The sequence below is a fragment of the Temnothorax curvispinosus genome, unplaced genomic scaffold, assembly GCF_003070985.1.
Source record: "Temnothorax curvispinosus isolate PA1 unplaced genomic scaffold, ASM307098v1 QBEX01015018.1, whole genome shotgun sequence".
In the NCBI taxonomy this organism is placed as follows: domain Eukaryota; kingdom Metazoa; phylum Arthropoda; class Insecta; order Hymenoptera; family Formicidae; genus Temnothorax; species Temnothorax curvispinosus.
The window spans coordinates 278,364-293,111 of NW_020224798.1; the positions used below are offsets into that span (position 1 = coordinate 278,364).

Sequence of the window (14,748 nt, forward strand, 5' to 3'; positions counted from 1 at the left end):
ATCATAATAAAGCTAGTTACTTTTCATATATTCGAACTTCCTATATTACTCAATTTCTTCGATCATTATAAGAGAGTGATTCTATTTTTATACGTGGACCCATGCAAACAGAATGTGCATGAAACCGCCACTGATCATGTCGCTTTCCTCGCCACAGGAGAAACGAAGCTGCAGAACAAGGGTGGGGTACAGTGTAGGTGACAGGAGAAGGGTAACAGGAGAGACCTGCAGCGTGGGTGTATATGTAGCTACTTTACGATACACGTGGCGACGCATTATTTTCGCCCGGCGCGGCCGTCGACACTTTTTACTTAAACGCCGAATTTCAATATCGCCAACATGGAGTCGCATAACGACTAACGACAGCGTTTCGAGGAAAAAAGAACACGATAAAAATCAAATATTCACATTCCGTCAAATCAAGTTCAGATCCGACGTATAATTCAGATTCAATACGAACGTTACCCCATATCTGTCTTTTGTGAGTTATCTTACTTAAGATAACTCACGGCGCTGCTTCGGCAATTATTTCGCAGCGATTTACAGCACATTTGCAGGACTTTATCCTCGCTTTTATTACTTATCGTGCCCCCGCGATTGCGAAATGGAAGGTAAAGAGGAGGAGGCGGAGGAGGATTAAGAGTTACTCTGAATAAAGAGACTGAGATCTGCACAAACCGGTACCACCAGTATACCATACTAACTCTTGCATCGATGATGGAAAATGCGCCCGTGTCTCAAGAATAGACGCGTCCTTTCTGCTCACCATCATACGAATATATGTTACAATTGAATAAAATTGTGCCGCCAATATCTTGAACATTATCTAATGTAATTACATTATACAATACATATCCGATACCACACGAAAAGTTAAATGACACTTTTTGTCTTCCACATTAAGATATTCTAAATTAAAACTCTAAAATTATCGTCTTACAATTAAATATTAATTAATTTAAAAAATATTTTTGCTTATATATGCAATGTATCAAAACACTGCAAGAATGTCCGTAAGCCGTTTACATAAGGCATTGACACTCAAGAGAATTCTCCCAGCCAGATCTCAATTTTCCCCAAGCGGTACACGCATATATACAGGTATATATGTTACGATAAAAAAGGTCTCAATCCGTGGGCGACGTGTTAAACGTCAGTCGTTCGAGCGCTATACGGTTAATTCCTTACGAGAGATTAATATTCGGTCCTCTCGGGACGATTATCGATGTCAAACAACACGGACGTGTGGATTCGATGTTTACTCGATACTGGTGTATCGAGATTAATCATAGTGTCCTCGGCTCGTGCGGCTTCTCATAAATCGACGCTAAGCGCGCGCGCAGATATTGTAAATATACGTAGGATTAATATCGCCCGATTTATAAAGGCAGCTGGGCAACAAGATGTTAAAAGGCGCGCGCCGGGACTGGCCGGTCGACAGAATAGAGAATGGTGGTTTCCTGTTGAAAGGAGACCACGTACTGTCGCGCGGACACCTCGGCGTGAGGTCACTTCGGCGTGACGGTGTCGAGTCATTCCACGAGTACGTATCTGCCCGCGCACGCACGCACGCACGCACGCATGCACGGTTTTTTTTTTTTGCAAATGTACTCCCTCATAATCAATGCATCCCACGCGACAAGATCGTTTAAATGAAAAAGCGATCATCGCCGCTCGTGTTACGACGCTTAATACGCGCGATGATTGATGCGCGGCTAAATTAGACACGCCGCGCGTTTCTCTCGTATCAGATATATTTATTTATTGCTTCTTTCATTTTTCTTCTTCTGTCGTATCTGCTTTCGGAGCCACGTTCATTACCGAGGAGCGCGAAGTTTATCAGGAGACGCGTCAAGGTCCAATAATCAATTACGAACATTGTGCGCCCGCGGGATTGTTTTTATCGCGGATAACAAATTCCTTCCTCTTTCTTTTTTCTTTAAGATTGGCTCGACCGCGATAAATTGCGCTAATATATTTGTACGAGCGGTATCTCGATACGAGCGGTATTGGGGGTAATTTATTTCGTCACGCTGACATCCAAGATCGAACGATTCCTTCGCGCGCTAACAAAGTCGTCATTTCGTTATATTGATTATTCCCCGTAGTTCCATTTATCATACAAATGTATGATATCTTCGCGCAGGTCGTTCAAGAAGCTGAACATTTGTTCTCGATCACATGCAGATACTGGAATTAAGATGAATTTTCAGTGTAAAATAATTATCTATAAGCTACGAACAATATAAACAATTAAAAATTAAAAAACCTCTTTGAAATTGAAAATAGATAACAACATGCCATTTCTCAGTTAGTTACAAATAAATCCTTAATGATGTCACAGGGAAAAAATCAAGACGTCTAATATTAGAAAGTAGATAATGTTCATTTAGTTCTTTAATACCATTAGAAAGAAAATCCCATATGTATTCTGATACAAGCTCGACATTTCACTGTATCGTATCGCGAATCGCTTGTAGTTCTTCGTCAACTCAACGTATCAACGGACTCCGAGGCGATAATTATTCCTTTTTTTTTTTTTTATAGCGGACTCAATTAAAATGCCCAGAGCGCTTTCCGGAGGTAAACGTACCGGGATCAAAGTCAACAAGATACACGATCTATATTCCGACTACGCTTGCGCGAAATCGACAGCACGGCGATAATACCAGTTAATAAACAGGAATTCACGCAGGAATTCGCGTGGGTACCGTGCATAAAGTGACGAAGAACATGACGATGTCTCGGGCCGACGGATTTATCCGATGAGTTATAAACAATATGCAGGTGCGGCTGGTCTTAAAAGACGATCCCATCATCACGAAAGAATCACGGATTTGTGAACCGGCGCGAGGTGGGCGCAAATCAAGTTAACGCCCTCGCCCTCGTTTCAACGCCCTGTCCCTGTTCGACGAACGTCCCTTCGTGGGTACCCTCGTGTCCCATTTTCGTGTCTCAGATGAGAAACAAGAAGGAGTTTCTTTTCAATGTCTAACATTATCAATTTTTTCCAGTTTTCTTCCGTTAGGCCCTCTTAGATAAATAAGATGCTCATCAGAATTAAAACGTCAAGTATAATCCGTGGCTCATAATTAAGATCTATTTTAAGCGTATCAAGTCATATATCTCAAATAGATCTTATAAACGAAGAAACTGATTCACTCTTATAAACACCTTTGATGTACCCTGCCTAATATGGCGTATAATTATTTTGATCCGCAAAAAGTAATAATAATAATTTAGTACTGCGTTCTTAATGGTCTCATCGGGACACAGCGAAGGTAAACGAGGTAAAATGCATGTCACTGTTGCACAAATGGATGCTGCGTTTGTCGGCGTTCTTGACCGGTCACTGTCGAGATTCTTTTCGCGTATATCCGGTTCTGCGTGACGCGAACGTGACAGCGTGAAGCACGTGATCGGAGAATCGCTCGAGCAGTAAGTACGCGAAGTAAATGATACGAGCGTATCAGATTCTGAGGAATCTGCGAAAGAGGCCGATCAAGGTTGCGACTGGGTGTGGTATGCAAGTGTATCGTATAAATCTTAAGACATTATACGGAGTGAACAGCAGAAGTGTAAAAGAAATAGTTATCTTCATGAACTATCAATTTTCCGTTAGAAAACGTTAGTACAAGTTCAAATGTTATCACACTTAATAATATTCAATACACAATTCGTAATCTCAGTAATTTTAACCTTGAAATAAACAATAAAATTTACTTTATATTAATTTAGATATAAAGTTTAAAGTTTGATTATAATAGGAATATAGAATTTCTTTTAACTTGATGCAATATTTTGTCTAATTACAATCAGATTTAAATTAAGACACATATCAATTCTAATTTATTTCAACAGATATATTGTAATTCTGTTGCGCGTTTTCTCGAGCACACTCAGTACACGAATATTATGTTTTTTATCTTCAAATATTTATTGTCTGACAAATATCTTGTTAAAACATACCTATTTTATCACGCTTCGTTTTATACTTAAACTTACATCTTATCATTTCACGTAACTCTTTATGTTTAACAAAAATCTGTATATTTTAGAAAGTTTCCAAGGTTATGATCGTAATAATTCTAGGATTAAATTTTAGTACGACAACATTTGCGTGCAAACATCTTGGTACAACATGGAATTACATGATGTTCTCAGTTTCTCACGCTTCTTACCGGTTAAATTATGACGCGAGAAGCGCGTTACGAATCGCTATCCTATCGATCCGTAGGAGTCAAGATAACGCGCGAAGCTGAAACTATCCATAACTTATATTTACGACGCATTACTTATGTTCTATTTGCAACGAGCATATCAGGATATGTCATTCATAGATTTTTTTATGAGATTTGTTCAATATCGAGATGCGGTACGCACATTTTCATCAGTGTTTATCTTCCGCACTTATCAGTTTTTCATATACGATTACATCATATATCGCATGCTTTGCAAAGAATTTTCCTCACAATTTTATTCGAAACTACTTTCCCTAAATCACCGCGTCTTCTTGAATTCTTACTTGCAATTAATTTCAGTGATCACGGTAAGATGAACATATTAAGGTAGACATATTATTAATTGACTTATAGAAATGGTTAAAAATGACTCAAATTGAGTACAATTTGAAACTACGAATTTAACAGTGTGAGAATCAATTGATGCCCATCTTGTGATCCAAATACTTTTCGGAATCTACGTTATTTACTGTGGAGAACGTATAGTCTGTGCTGTTAACCTGTTTGACATATTTTTTGCATCGACCGTATCCTTCGATCGGTATCAGATATCGGTAGCAGATTTATCGCGCATTCTATCGCCGAGACAGTCAAGGGTCAGTTTTCAGTGTCCGTTAAGCGAAAGTTTAACTAGCTTGCGTATATGTCGACAATACTTACACAATGAACATAGTGGCGTAATTTCGTACTCCGAGTCGCTGGTCTTATAAATACGCCCTCCCACACGCAGCTTCTAAATAAATTACATAAGAACGCGTTCACGCGTTTTATAAGCGCGATATGACAAGCGCGACGCCCAAAAGAAACCGCGAGATTTTTAAGCGAAATTGTATTAAGCAAGCTCGGGAAAAAAATATCGATATGTAACTACCGTGTTTGCAGTAGTTTACGTAACGCAGGTTCCATAGAAATCGCTTAATATTGTCGAAGGCATTATTGTTAAATTGTACAATTGGTATTAGTAATTATATTTGGAAATTACGGAAATTAGTGTTCAAATTTTCATTTATTTTCTGCGCAAAACACTAGGTACAAATGTTCTTAATAATTTATAATTTTTTGTTAAATTCAAAATTGAATTTCTCCAATTCATTATATCACGCTGAAATGCAACGCAATTTACGTTCGCTGAGATGTGCAAAATATAATTTGAGGAACACCAGTCAACCCGAAAAAAACAATATCTCATCACAGACTTAAGTGTTTATTAGTTTTTGCAACTATATCGTATATGAAATGCTTTAATTGCGAAAAATGATTTTTCTCCGACATGTTTGCGCACAGATCTTGCGCATATATACCTGGACCTAGATATCATCGTAATTCTATTCTGACTTTGAGAGCAGGTTGCCTAATAGAGCAAATAAAATCTCCCGTTATTAAGAATCGAAGAGAAAACGCATGACGTTTTCGAAAACACTTACGCGTATACTCTTTCTTCAGTGTTGGATAATCGCAAGATTATACAGTGTCACGGAGGAGTCCTGGTGTATATAAGAAAGTAACGGGCACGCGTGTATCGAAAGTATTCGGGTCATTGAGTCGAGTTGTGGCGCCTCGCATCAGATACATCATTCTAATGACTTCCTTGTACGTGGGCGTATGTTTGGATTCTCGTGCGCGACGTTCGCGCGAAGTTCGACGGCAGAATGGACATCACCGACAGATGAAAATGATGCGGTAAGTAACACGGTCAAGTCGAATCGGAACAGCAGAGGAAGCTATTTCAAATAGCTCTCGGACACGTTACATTTTATTTGTTACGTTTCTTTAATAAAGATTTAACACAGAATGTTGTAAACCATAAACTCGTGTGCATTTACCGTGCAGATATGCTTATTACGATCGTTTTCCGACACGATCGTAATAAAAACATGCCTGAGTTTATTATCTATTCTACTTGCTGCACACAGACATCACTGTGCTCCGTGCAACGATGCAATTTTTTTTTTATAATTTCGATATAGTGGTCGTTCTTGCGATTGCCTAACATCGCGCAAAAATTTTACGGAAACATTTTTGCACCGTATTGAGAACGAAAATGCCAACTCGTTCGCAGATCGATTTGCGGTAGGAACCGGAGTTATATTCTTTCGTCTGCGATCGATACGCGAGGCGTTACCTCCGAAAGTGAAAGTTCAGAAATTACGGCCGATTACGTGAAGAAAAGTTTGTACTTTTTTTTTTGTTTGAATGTGGAAAGAAGATTCCGCCAATTTAAAACTAATAAAAATATACTTCGATGTGGCGATAGCAGGGCTTTAAAATCTGAGACAGTGACTTGCGAAGTTTAATAATTATCTTCGACTGTATTTTAATATTCTTCTCGTTCAAAACATATCAGTAAGTCTTTAAATAAGCCTGAAGATTACTGAATATGTGCTTGGAAAATATTTTTTTTATTTCAAGACATAGAGAGAAATAATAAATCTTAGAGTTTATATAAAATATGACAAGACCCAATTAGCCCAATCGTTTCTTATTTGTGGACTTGTGAAAGCAGCAAATTTATCATTATTTCGATATAACTGCGCGAGCCTTAAGAATAATTCTGAAATTGAGAATTACTTTCCACGTCTACCGTGTAATACAAATTACGGAACACGTTCTGAAGCATAATATAAAACGGCCGAAACGTGTCTTGTGCTAGTAATGAGATATTAAATATGGATATTATGCGAGGTATAAGAGAGGCAGAGAAGAACCAAAAGAAAAAAAAACGCATGCCATATTTTATTTATATCGGAGAGACAAACGTCGCGCGTGGTATACACGCGACGGTGAATTTATGCGCGCGCGTGTAAACAAAGTTGGTATAATAATCCGGCGCGATTGAATAATAAAGAAATTCGCATTCATCACAACGACGGCGGAGGCGGAGGCGCCGCCGTTTACTTTTTTATTCCGCGTGCTCGTGACAGGTTGATTACGTTGCATTATAGACTCATCAGGTAATTACTCGGGATACGATATCGCGAAAACGGAGCCGATAGGGGGGTTAATAAATCGTTCGCCGTTCGATATCCGTAGCGGTGTAACTCTGGCAGGACGATATATGGTCGCAGCGGGAGACGTTATTACCGATGGTGCTTGCTTATAATGGTCGGCGAATGAAGCGATAAACGATTATTGTGCTGGTCGGTGCACGAGAATTGGCAAGTAGCCTGCTATCAACTTGCCGTACCCCTTCGTCGATCCTCGGCAACTTGGACGACGAGGGAGCGGCAATTATCGGAGTAAGCGAGAACGAGTGGTAAATGCGTATACAACCGGAGTTAAAAATGTAGCCAAAAAATACTGATATGATGGATGAACATTTCCATATATAACAATAACAATTTCTATACATAGATAATTTAACTTGTATATAATGACAAAAAGATAAATAATATGCGTGGATTGAATTTAGACACTCGATAAGTACTATCGGGTATTCGAATTTTGTTACAAGATTTGAAGTTAAGAATCTCTCTTTTAATTCATCAATTTAATTCATCAGTTACTGGTATTCGGAAATCATAAATGCGATCCGATTTCGGAGTTGATTATGGTAATGCGATACGCGTCTGTTATGATATCGCCGGGTATTGAGAATTAGTTAGTCTAAGTGTTTTATAAGTGCCGCTCGGAGCGATTTCTTCGTCGCGGCCTTGCGCGATTACGTCAGGAAAGCAGAGCAAGAAGAGGGACGTTTAGCCACCGACACGGTAGAAACGCATTTCGCATACGGAGCGAGTACGGTGCGGTTGAAGGTAAGTATGATTGCACGAATTGCGCTCGTGATCGTGAAAGGCTGTGCCGTACTTGCACTTAAGAACAACTGAGAAACCAGCCTACTCAGCTGACTGGTCTCTCAAACTATACAAATGAAATTCGTCCGACAGTTTTTTTTTTTAAAGAAGTTATTTAAGTATATGTTTAGTACTCGTGTATTTTATATAAAAATATATTACTTTTGTCCCTGAACGCGCGCACAATTGTTTTGCAAATAAATTTCTATATTATTAGCCGGTATTATTTCAAGGATATTACTCGCTATTTCCTCAATCTCTGTCTTTCAATAAGAAACTTCCTGTTTCTTTTCGTCGAATTCATCACGGAGAGCCAGTTTCGTGATGGCTATCAGCCATGCACATTTGACGTGTTGGCCATTCTTTCGTAAAAACTCCGACCGGAGTACGCAGGTAAACAAAGAAACGTAGGTTCGATGCGAATTCCGTATTGTCGTACAAATCCATTGCCACGACATGGAAAGAAAAAATCACTCACCGGCCGATGCGCAACAGCGGAGTTATAAGTTGTAGCCCTGCGTTGATCTGTAACATAGAAATATTTTTACATTGAAGCAGTGTGTAAAATAATCGAGACTTAAAGTACATAATGATCGCGCCCGAATGAATTTTCAAAACGTTATTTTAACTGATATCTGATTTTAAAATGCTATCTCTGAGAAAAAAAATTTGTCAATCCCAAGAAATATTTAGTTCGATACGTTCAACTAAACATTTTAGTTAGTTAACTAAACATTAGTTGAATTAATTAATTCTTGATTAAAGAAACGAAATAAATTGTGGAAACAACCAATATTTAGTTAACTAACTAAAATGTTTAGTTGAACGTATCGAACTAAATATTTCTTGGAATTAACAATTTTTTTTCTCAGTGTAATGCAGGAAACAAGCGCGCCGCAAGCGGCTGCATATTTCCACATTAATTCGTTCGCATAATTAATCCGCGAAAAACCGCGCAAGTATTATTACGACCGTACGAATGAGAGGGATATGAGACGTACGCGACGGAGCTCGATCTCTTTTCGCGTATGCCAGAGCTCGAACTCCGGCGAAGTTGCGTCGGAGTTAAACCTCGAAAGTGGCGGAATCCGTCACGGGACAGCAAAATAATAAACAAATAATTACCTCACGGTCGCTCCGCCGTTGCCCGATGCCTCCCAGGCCCCCTCCTCCTCTCCTCGGACCTCCACCGATGTCGCATCTCCGTCGACGCACTCACTCACTCGTTCACTCGACTCACACACGCGTGAAAATATCGTCACTTATGATCGCGCGACACTTTTGACACTTTGCACGGCACTCCCGGTATTAATCTCGCGACGCGGCTCGTACTTAATTACACGGCGACGAAAGAATTACGTCGGAGAAGCTACGAACGCAGCAACGCGATCCGCTCGACGCCCCGTCGGTCCGTGACGTTCCGCAGCCTCCGCAGGTAGAGACGCTAACATGGCGGAAAGAATTTCGTTAATCGCGCGGCCAACTTCACTCGTCAGGAGCACGACGTGTCTCGTCGCGTCGTGAGGACGCTACACTTGCTGCATGCTGCATGTAACGAGGCGATTTTGGTTAACCGCAATTAAATCATCGATTTATGAACACTGTCTTCTACAATCGCTACATATTAAAACACTATTTATTAAATATGAAGTTAAAACGTGTAATGTTAATAGACTGTGATCGTTAATTAAACACGTCGCGGGGTCACTCAATTTAACCCCGGTCTTACATAATTCGCAGTTCGCGAAACGCCAGACACACGCACAGTCTGCATGTAGAGGTTATGTCGACATGTCGACTGTGCGCGTATCTTGCGTTTCGCGAACTGCGAATTATGTAGACCGGGCTTCAGGATCAGCTCGTATCCTTTATTCGTGTTCCGAAGACGATTACAATTTCATTCCGAAGACCGCACGAACATGACGCGGGTCAAGTTGACGATTAACAAAAAACGAGACCCATCCGAAAGAATGTAATCGAAAGTCACTATATATTATCGAATGCGATATATCGCGGTATCCCTTAATTCCGCGAAACACATGTATTGAGATATCACAGTTTTTCGCGCAATTTATGCTGCGATACATCGCATTCGATAATAGTGACTTTCGATTACATTTTTTCGGACGATCGATCTCGCTTTTCTCAATCGTCATCGTCAACTTGACCCGCGTCGTGCAATGTTCGTGCGGTTTTCAGAATAAAGTTGTAATCGTTTTCGGAACACGAATAAAAGATACGAGCGGATTCTAAATTGAGTGACGCCGCGACGTGTTTAATTATCACGTTCAATGATCACAGTCCATTAACGTCGTACTACGTTTAACTATTTTAATAGTGTTTTGATGTGTAGTAATCGTGGGGGATAGACGCAGTGTTCATAAATCGCAGTTAACCAATGACATTAATTGCAGTTAAGCGGGGAGCACACACTTCTGCACAACGCATAATCCGTATAAGCATAAGAAAATTGATTGGTCCATATACATGTGCATAAGGAAATAGACAAATCAATTTTCTTATGCTTACGCATTATGTGTTGTGCAAAAGTGTGTGCTCCTCGCTTTAACCAAAATCGCCTCATTACATGCAGCAAGTGTAGCGTCCTCGCGACGCGACGGTTGCTCCTGTCGAGAGTGGCGAGTGAAGTTGGCCGCGCGATTAACGAAATTCTTTCCGCCATGTTAGCGTCTCTACCTGCGGAGGCTGCGGAACGTCACGGGCCGACGGGGCGTCGAGCGGATCGCGTTGCTTCGTTCGTAGCTTCTCCGACGTAATTCTTTCGTCGCCGTGTAATTAAGTACGCGTCGCGTCGCGAGATTAATACCGGGAGTGCCGTGCAAAGTGTCAAAAGTGTCGCGCGATCATAAGTGACGATATTTTCACGCGTGTGTCGAGTGAACGAGTGAGTGAGTGCGTCGACGGAGATGCGACATCGGTGGAGGTCCGAGGAGAGGAGGAGGGGGCCTGGGAGGCATCGGGCGACGGCGGAGCGACCGTGAGGTAATTATTTGTTTATTATTTTGCTGTCCCGTGGCGGATTCCGCCACTTTCGAGGTTTAACTAGCTCCGACGCAACTTCGCCGGAGTTCGAGCTCTGGCGTACGCGAAAAGAGATCGACTCCGTCGCGTATGTCTCACGTCCCTCTTATTCGTACACGGTCGTAATATTACTTGCACGGTTTTTCGCGGATTAATTATGCGAACGAATTAATGTGGAAATATGCAGCCGCTTGCGGCGCGCTTGTTTCTTGTATTGGCATTTTAAAATCAGATGTCAGTTAAAATAACGTTTTGAAAATTCATTCGGGCGCGATCATTATTTACTTTAAGTCTCGATTATTTTACACACTGCTTCAATGTAAAAATATTTCTATGTTACAGATCAACGCAGGGGTAGTACAACTTATAACTCCGCTGTTGCGCATCGGCCGGTGAGTGATTTTTTTTCTTTCCATGTCGAGGCAATGGATTTGTAAAAATTATATCACGAACGTAAATAAAAGTTATATATGAGAGAAATGAGATATTATAAGAGTTACGAACAGCGTCTTTTTCTAACAATTATTAAACATATCAAAATTTTCATTTAAAATGATAATTAACGTAGCGGTAAAGTGTTCGGTATCATTTAATCTCATGAAATATCTGAACATATTATTTATTTTTACAATTATTACAGAAAAAATTAAAACATTAAAGATTAAAAATAAAAATAGATTACAAATGAATTAATGTTATAATACTATTGCCTCGAAATGGATAGGCTCGGATAGATAGACTAGAAAATATTTTTGCACTTTATGACAATAAAAGTGGTAGGCTGACTAAGCATTGTCATGGTGTGCCTAGTGCAATGTGTGTTCGCGCAAGGCCGCCGAAGGTTCTCCCCGACATTCGCGAGAGAGAAGCACATCGCGCTCTCGTCAACGGCACCCTGCGGTCGCTCGAAGATCTTTAATACCTTTTTTCCTCTCTCCCGCGTACTCTCGGCACTTTCGGCTCGAGCAAAGTGAGGCTCGTTTGCGGTAGACACGTGTCAGACGATCATGACGTTGAAAGGACAGGCGCGCACGACTCGAGAGAAGGATAATTTCGCCGGGTATATCCTTATGCGGTTGTGTGCGCCACAGGACGTTTTAATAATAATCGTTCTCCGGGCCAATCCGGGGTAATCGCGCGAGCCGCGTACTCCGAAAGAATTAATTAAAACGACCCGCTCGCCGGCACATTAACGATCAATTATTATCGTTAGTCTTGCCTTTCCCTCGCTTTTATGCGCCACGATTAACAGAATCCGGTGTGTGTTCATTGTGCGTTATATTGTCCAGCCGGCCTTCACGTGACATTAAAGGCACTTGCAACGAAAACTATAACAGGATATCCGAGATTTTTATATCTAAAAACTTTGTCTCTCTAGAAATAGGCGACATTTGTATTGCGCAAGTGTCGTAAAGAAAATTATAAGTTAGCTACACGTATTATGTAGGTTGTATGACGTCAACATGGTAAACGTATGTAGGAAGTCGCCTATATAATAAAATATCCTGAATATACCTAATAGTGAATTAATTTTTATTCCTCGAATAGAGAAAAAAATAAAAGTATGTACGCGCTCTTTATGAGATTTTATGTCTATTTTAAATAATAAGATGTTTAACATTTAATATAATAATTACGTTTTTTTTAAATGACAAAATAATTTCAAATTCGTTAATTAAAATGAAGTGCGAAGTTCTGAGACATCCGGTACAGCAAACAGAAATCAAGAAAGATAATATTTCAGGTATAATTCTAGTCTTATTGATCACATAATCTTATCTATCTTATCGCGCTAGCACGACACACCATGTGATTTATAATGTATGTTTCAATCAAACTCGTTATTCCGTGGCTCTCACCACCATCGCTGCCCTGATCATCGTCGTAATGCAACGATCGTGACATTTCGAATGTGGAACACGTACTTTTGTCTGAGGTCACCCAACGCTGATCTAGGCAAGTGAAAATTTGGTGCCAATGTCACATCCGCTGGTTGCGTTTTGAATTGTGTCTTGGGCTTGCCGGTGTTCGGCCGACAATTCGAGTCGTAGAACCGCAATTATTTTAATTAAGATTACGGTTATACGCTTTTAATATAACATAATTTTAATATAATAACGATTATGTCATTTTCTCGATGTAATTGCGCGCTGATGACGGGGGTGGTCGTAATTTTAATTCGACGCGCTGTTATACGTTCATATATTGCGTGGAATCGATCCTGAATTTCGCATGGTTTATCGCGATTGTTATGGCGATATCGCGGAATACCGTCACGTGGAAGATCAGGGATCTCCTCGAGGTTTCACGAGCGTCGCAGCAGCTGCATCGCGCGAAGCTATGCGATTCCGCGATACAGCCTTGTCGACATCGTTGCGGTACATCGCCGATACTTTCGATGCGCGGCGTTAACACTTTTCTATTAGCATTTATCTGCTAAATTAAATTGAACGAGCTAAAGCAAACTTTCACCCATAAACGCGAAACAATAAAGATTTTTTTGGAAATTTCTTTCTCCGAGAAATTTCTCACTCAAGTTTTAGCGTTGTTATTTTTTTTTATGTATATAAGAATACTTAAAGGCTATCTGTGAGAGAGCAAGATTCCATAACTTCATGAAATCTGATTACAGCGAACGGTACGTCTGGGTTTCATATTAAGTTCGTAAAATCTCGTTAAACGTTGAATTACACGTAATGGACATTGATTGAGAATTAAAAGTCTCGTTCAATCTGAGTCCATTATAATGAGATCCAAGAGATACAGTTAAGCTCTCTCTGCGGCATCTTCGTCAAGATCTCAAGGCAATCCTGTCACGTTAATAACTCATTTATTACAATGGAATCGTCAGTAACGATTATACAATTTCATAATAATTTACATGACCGTTAGAAACTGCTTTACGAAGACGGCGCGCGGCGCCAGTAGAGAGGACCGACGGATTAAAGTCGTCCGCGGTCATGCGAGCGGATAATGGGTCAAAATTGTAGCTTTTCGATATAACAGAGCGTCGAGAACAAGTTTATCGCTTATTGCTCGACGGGATAGATAGAGGATAGGTCTCATCTGGGAGGTGGAGCACGGAGAGCCGCCAGCGCACGCGGTTGCGGCCTGGCATTTACTCACAGTTATGTGAAAGGCATATCTCGCCCGGTGCCCAAGGTACTCCTACATAGTACGCACACTTGCACAATACATCTCGCCGTGCACCGCCGTTATTGCGGCCGACCGATGCTCGTCTCGCCGGCTAATAGCCGCGCGGAGGCAAGATGCTACAATTAAGCGAACATCCGTTGGTGGGTTTCGGTGTACATATCGACACAAATCGAGCTGTTTGCACTGCGACATACACGCGATTCTGTCGCCCGATGACACGTGCCATGCTTGGATCTGTCATTCGCACTTGTCTGACTCGCGAAACAAGCTGTAGAACTGGAAAGTAAAGTCCACTTTATTGATACTCTGGTAATTAGCATCCTTACATAACGAGCATATGATTAAATTTGCAAGACGGATACGTCCCACACCGCAAAACAGTGCGCGACAAAACTAGCTGTTAGCCTAATGGCTGTATTTCCGTAGCGAGACAAAGGTATAATTTAGCGCTCGTTGTTTCGCCATTTTAAAACTGTCGCAGCGACGTACGTCGCCTTGGACGTGATTCCTTTTCCTCG

General features: G+C 40.7%; 1 protein-coding gene across 1 annotated transcript in view; it reads right to left on the minus strand.

Moving 5' to 3' along the window:
* LOC112465204 overlaps positions 1-12,979 on the minus strand; it is a 20,543-nt gene extending 7,564 nt beyond the window's left edge. The window contains exons 1-2 of the mRNA XM_025032646.1: positions 12,934-12,979; positions 8,511-8,557 (exon numbers count right to left, since the gene is read on the minus strand). Of these exons, the coding sequence (XP_024888414.1) occupies positions 8,511-8,557; positions 12,934-12,979 (93 nt within the window). The remainder of the gene's footprint in view (positions 1-8,510; positions 8,558-12,933) is intronic.
* Between the last annotated feature and the right edge of the window lie 1,769 nt (positions 12,980-14,748).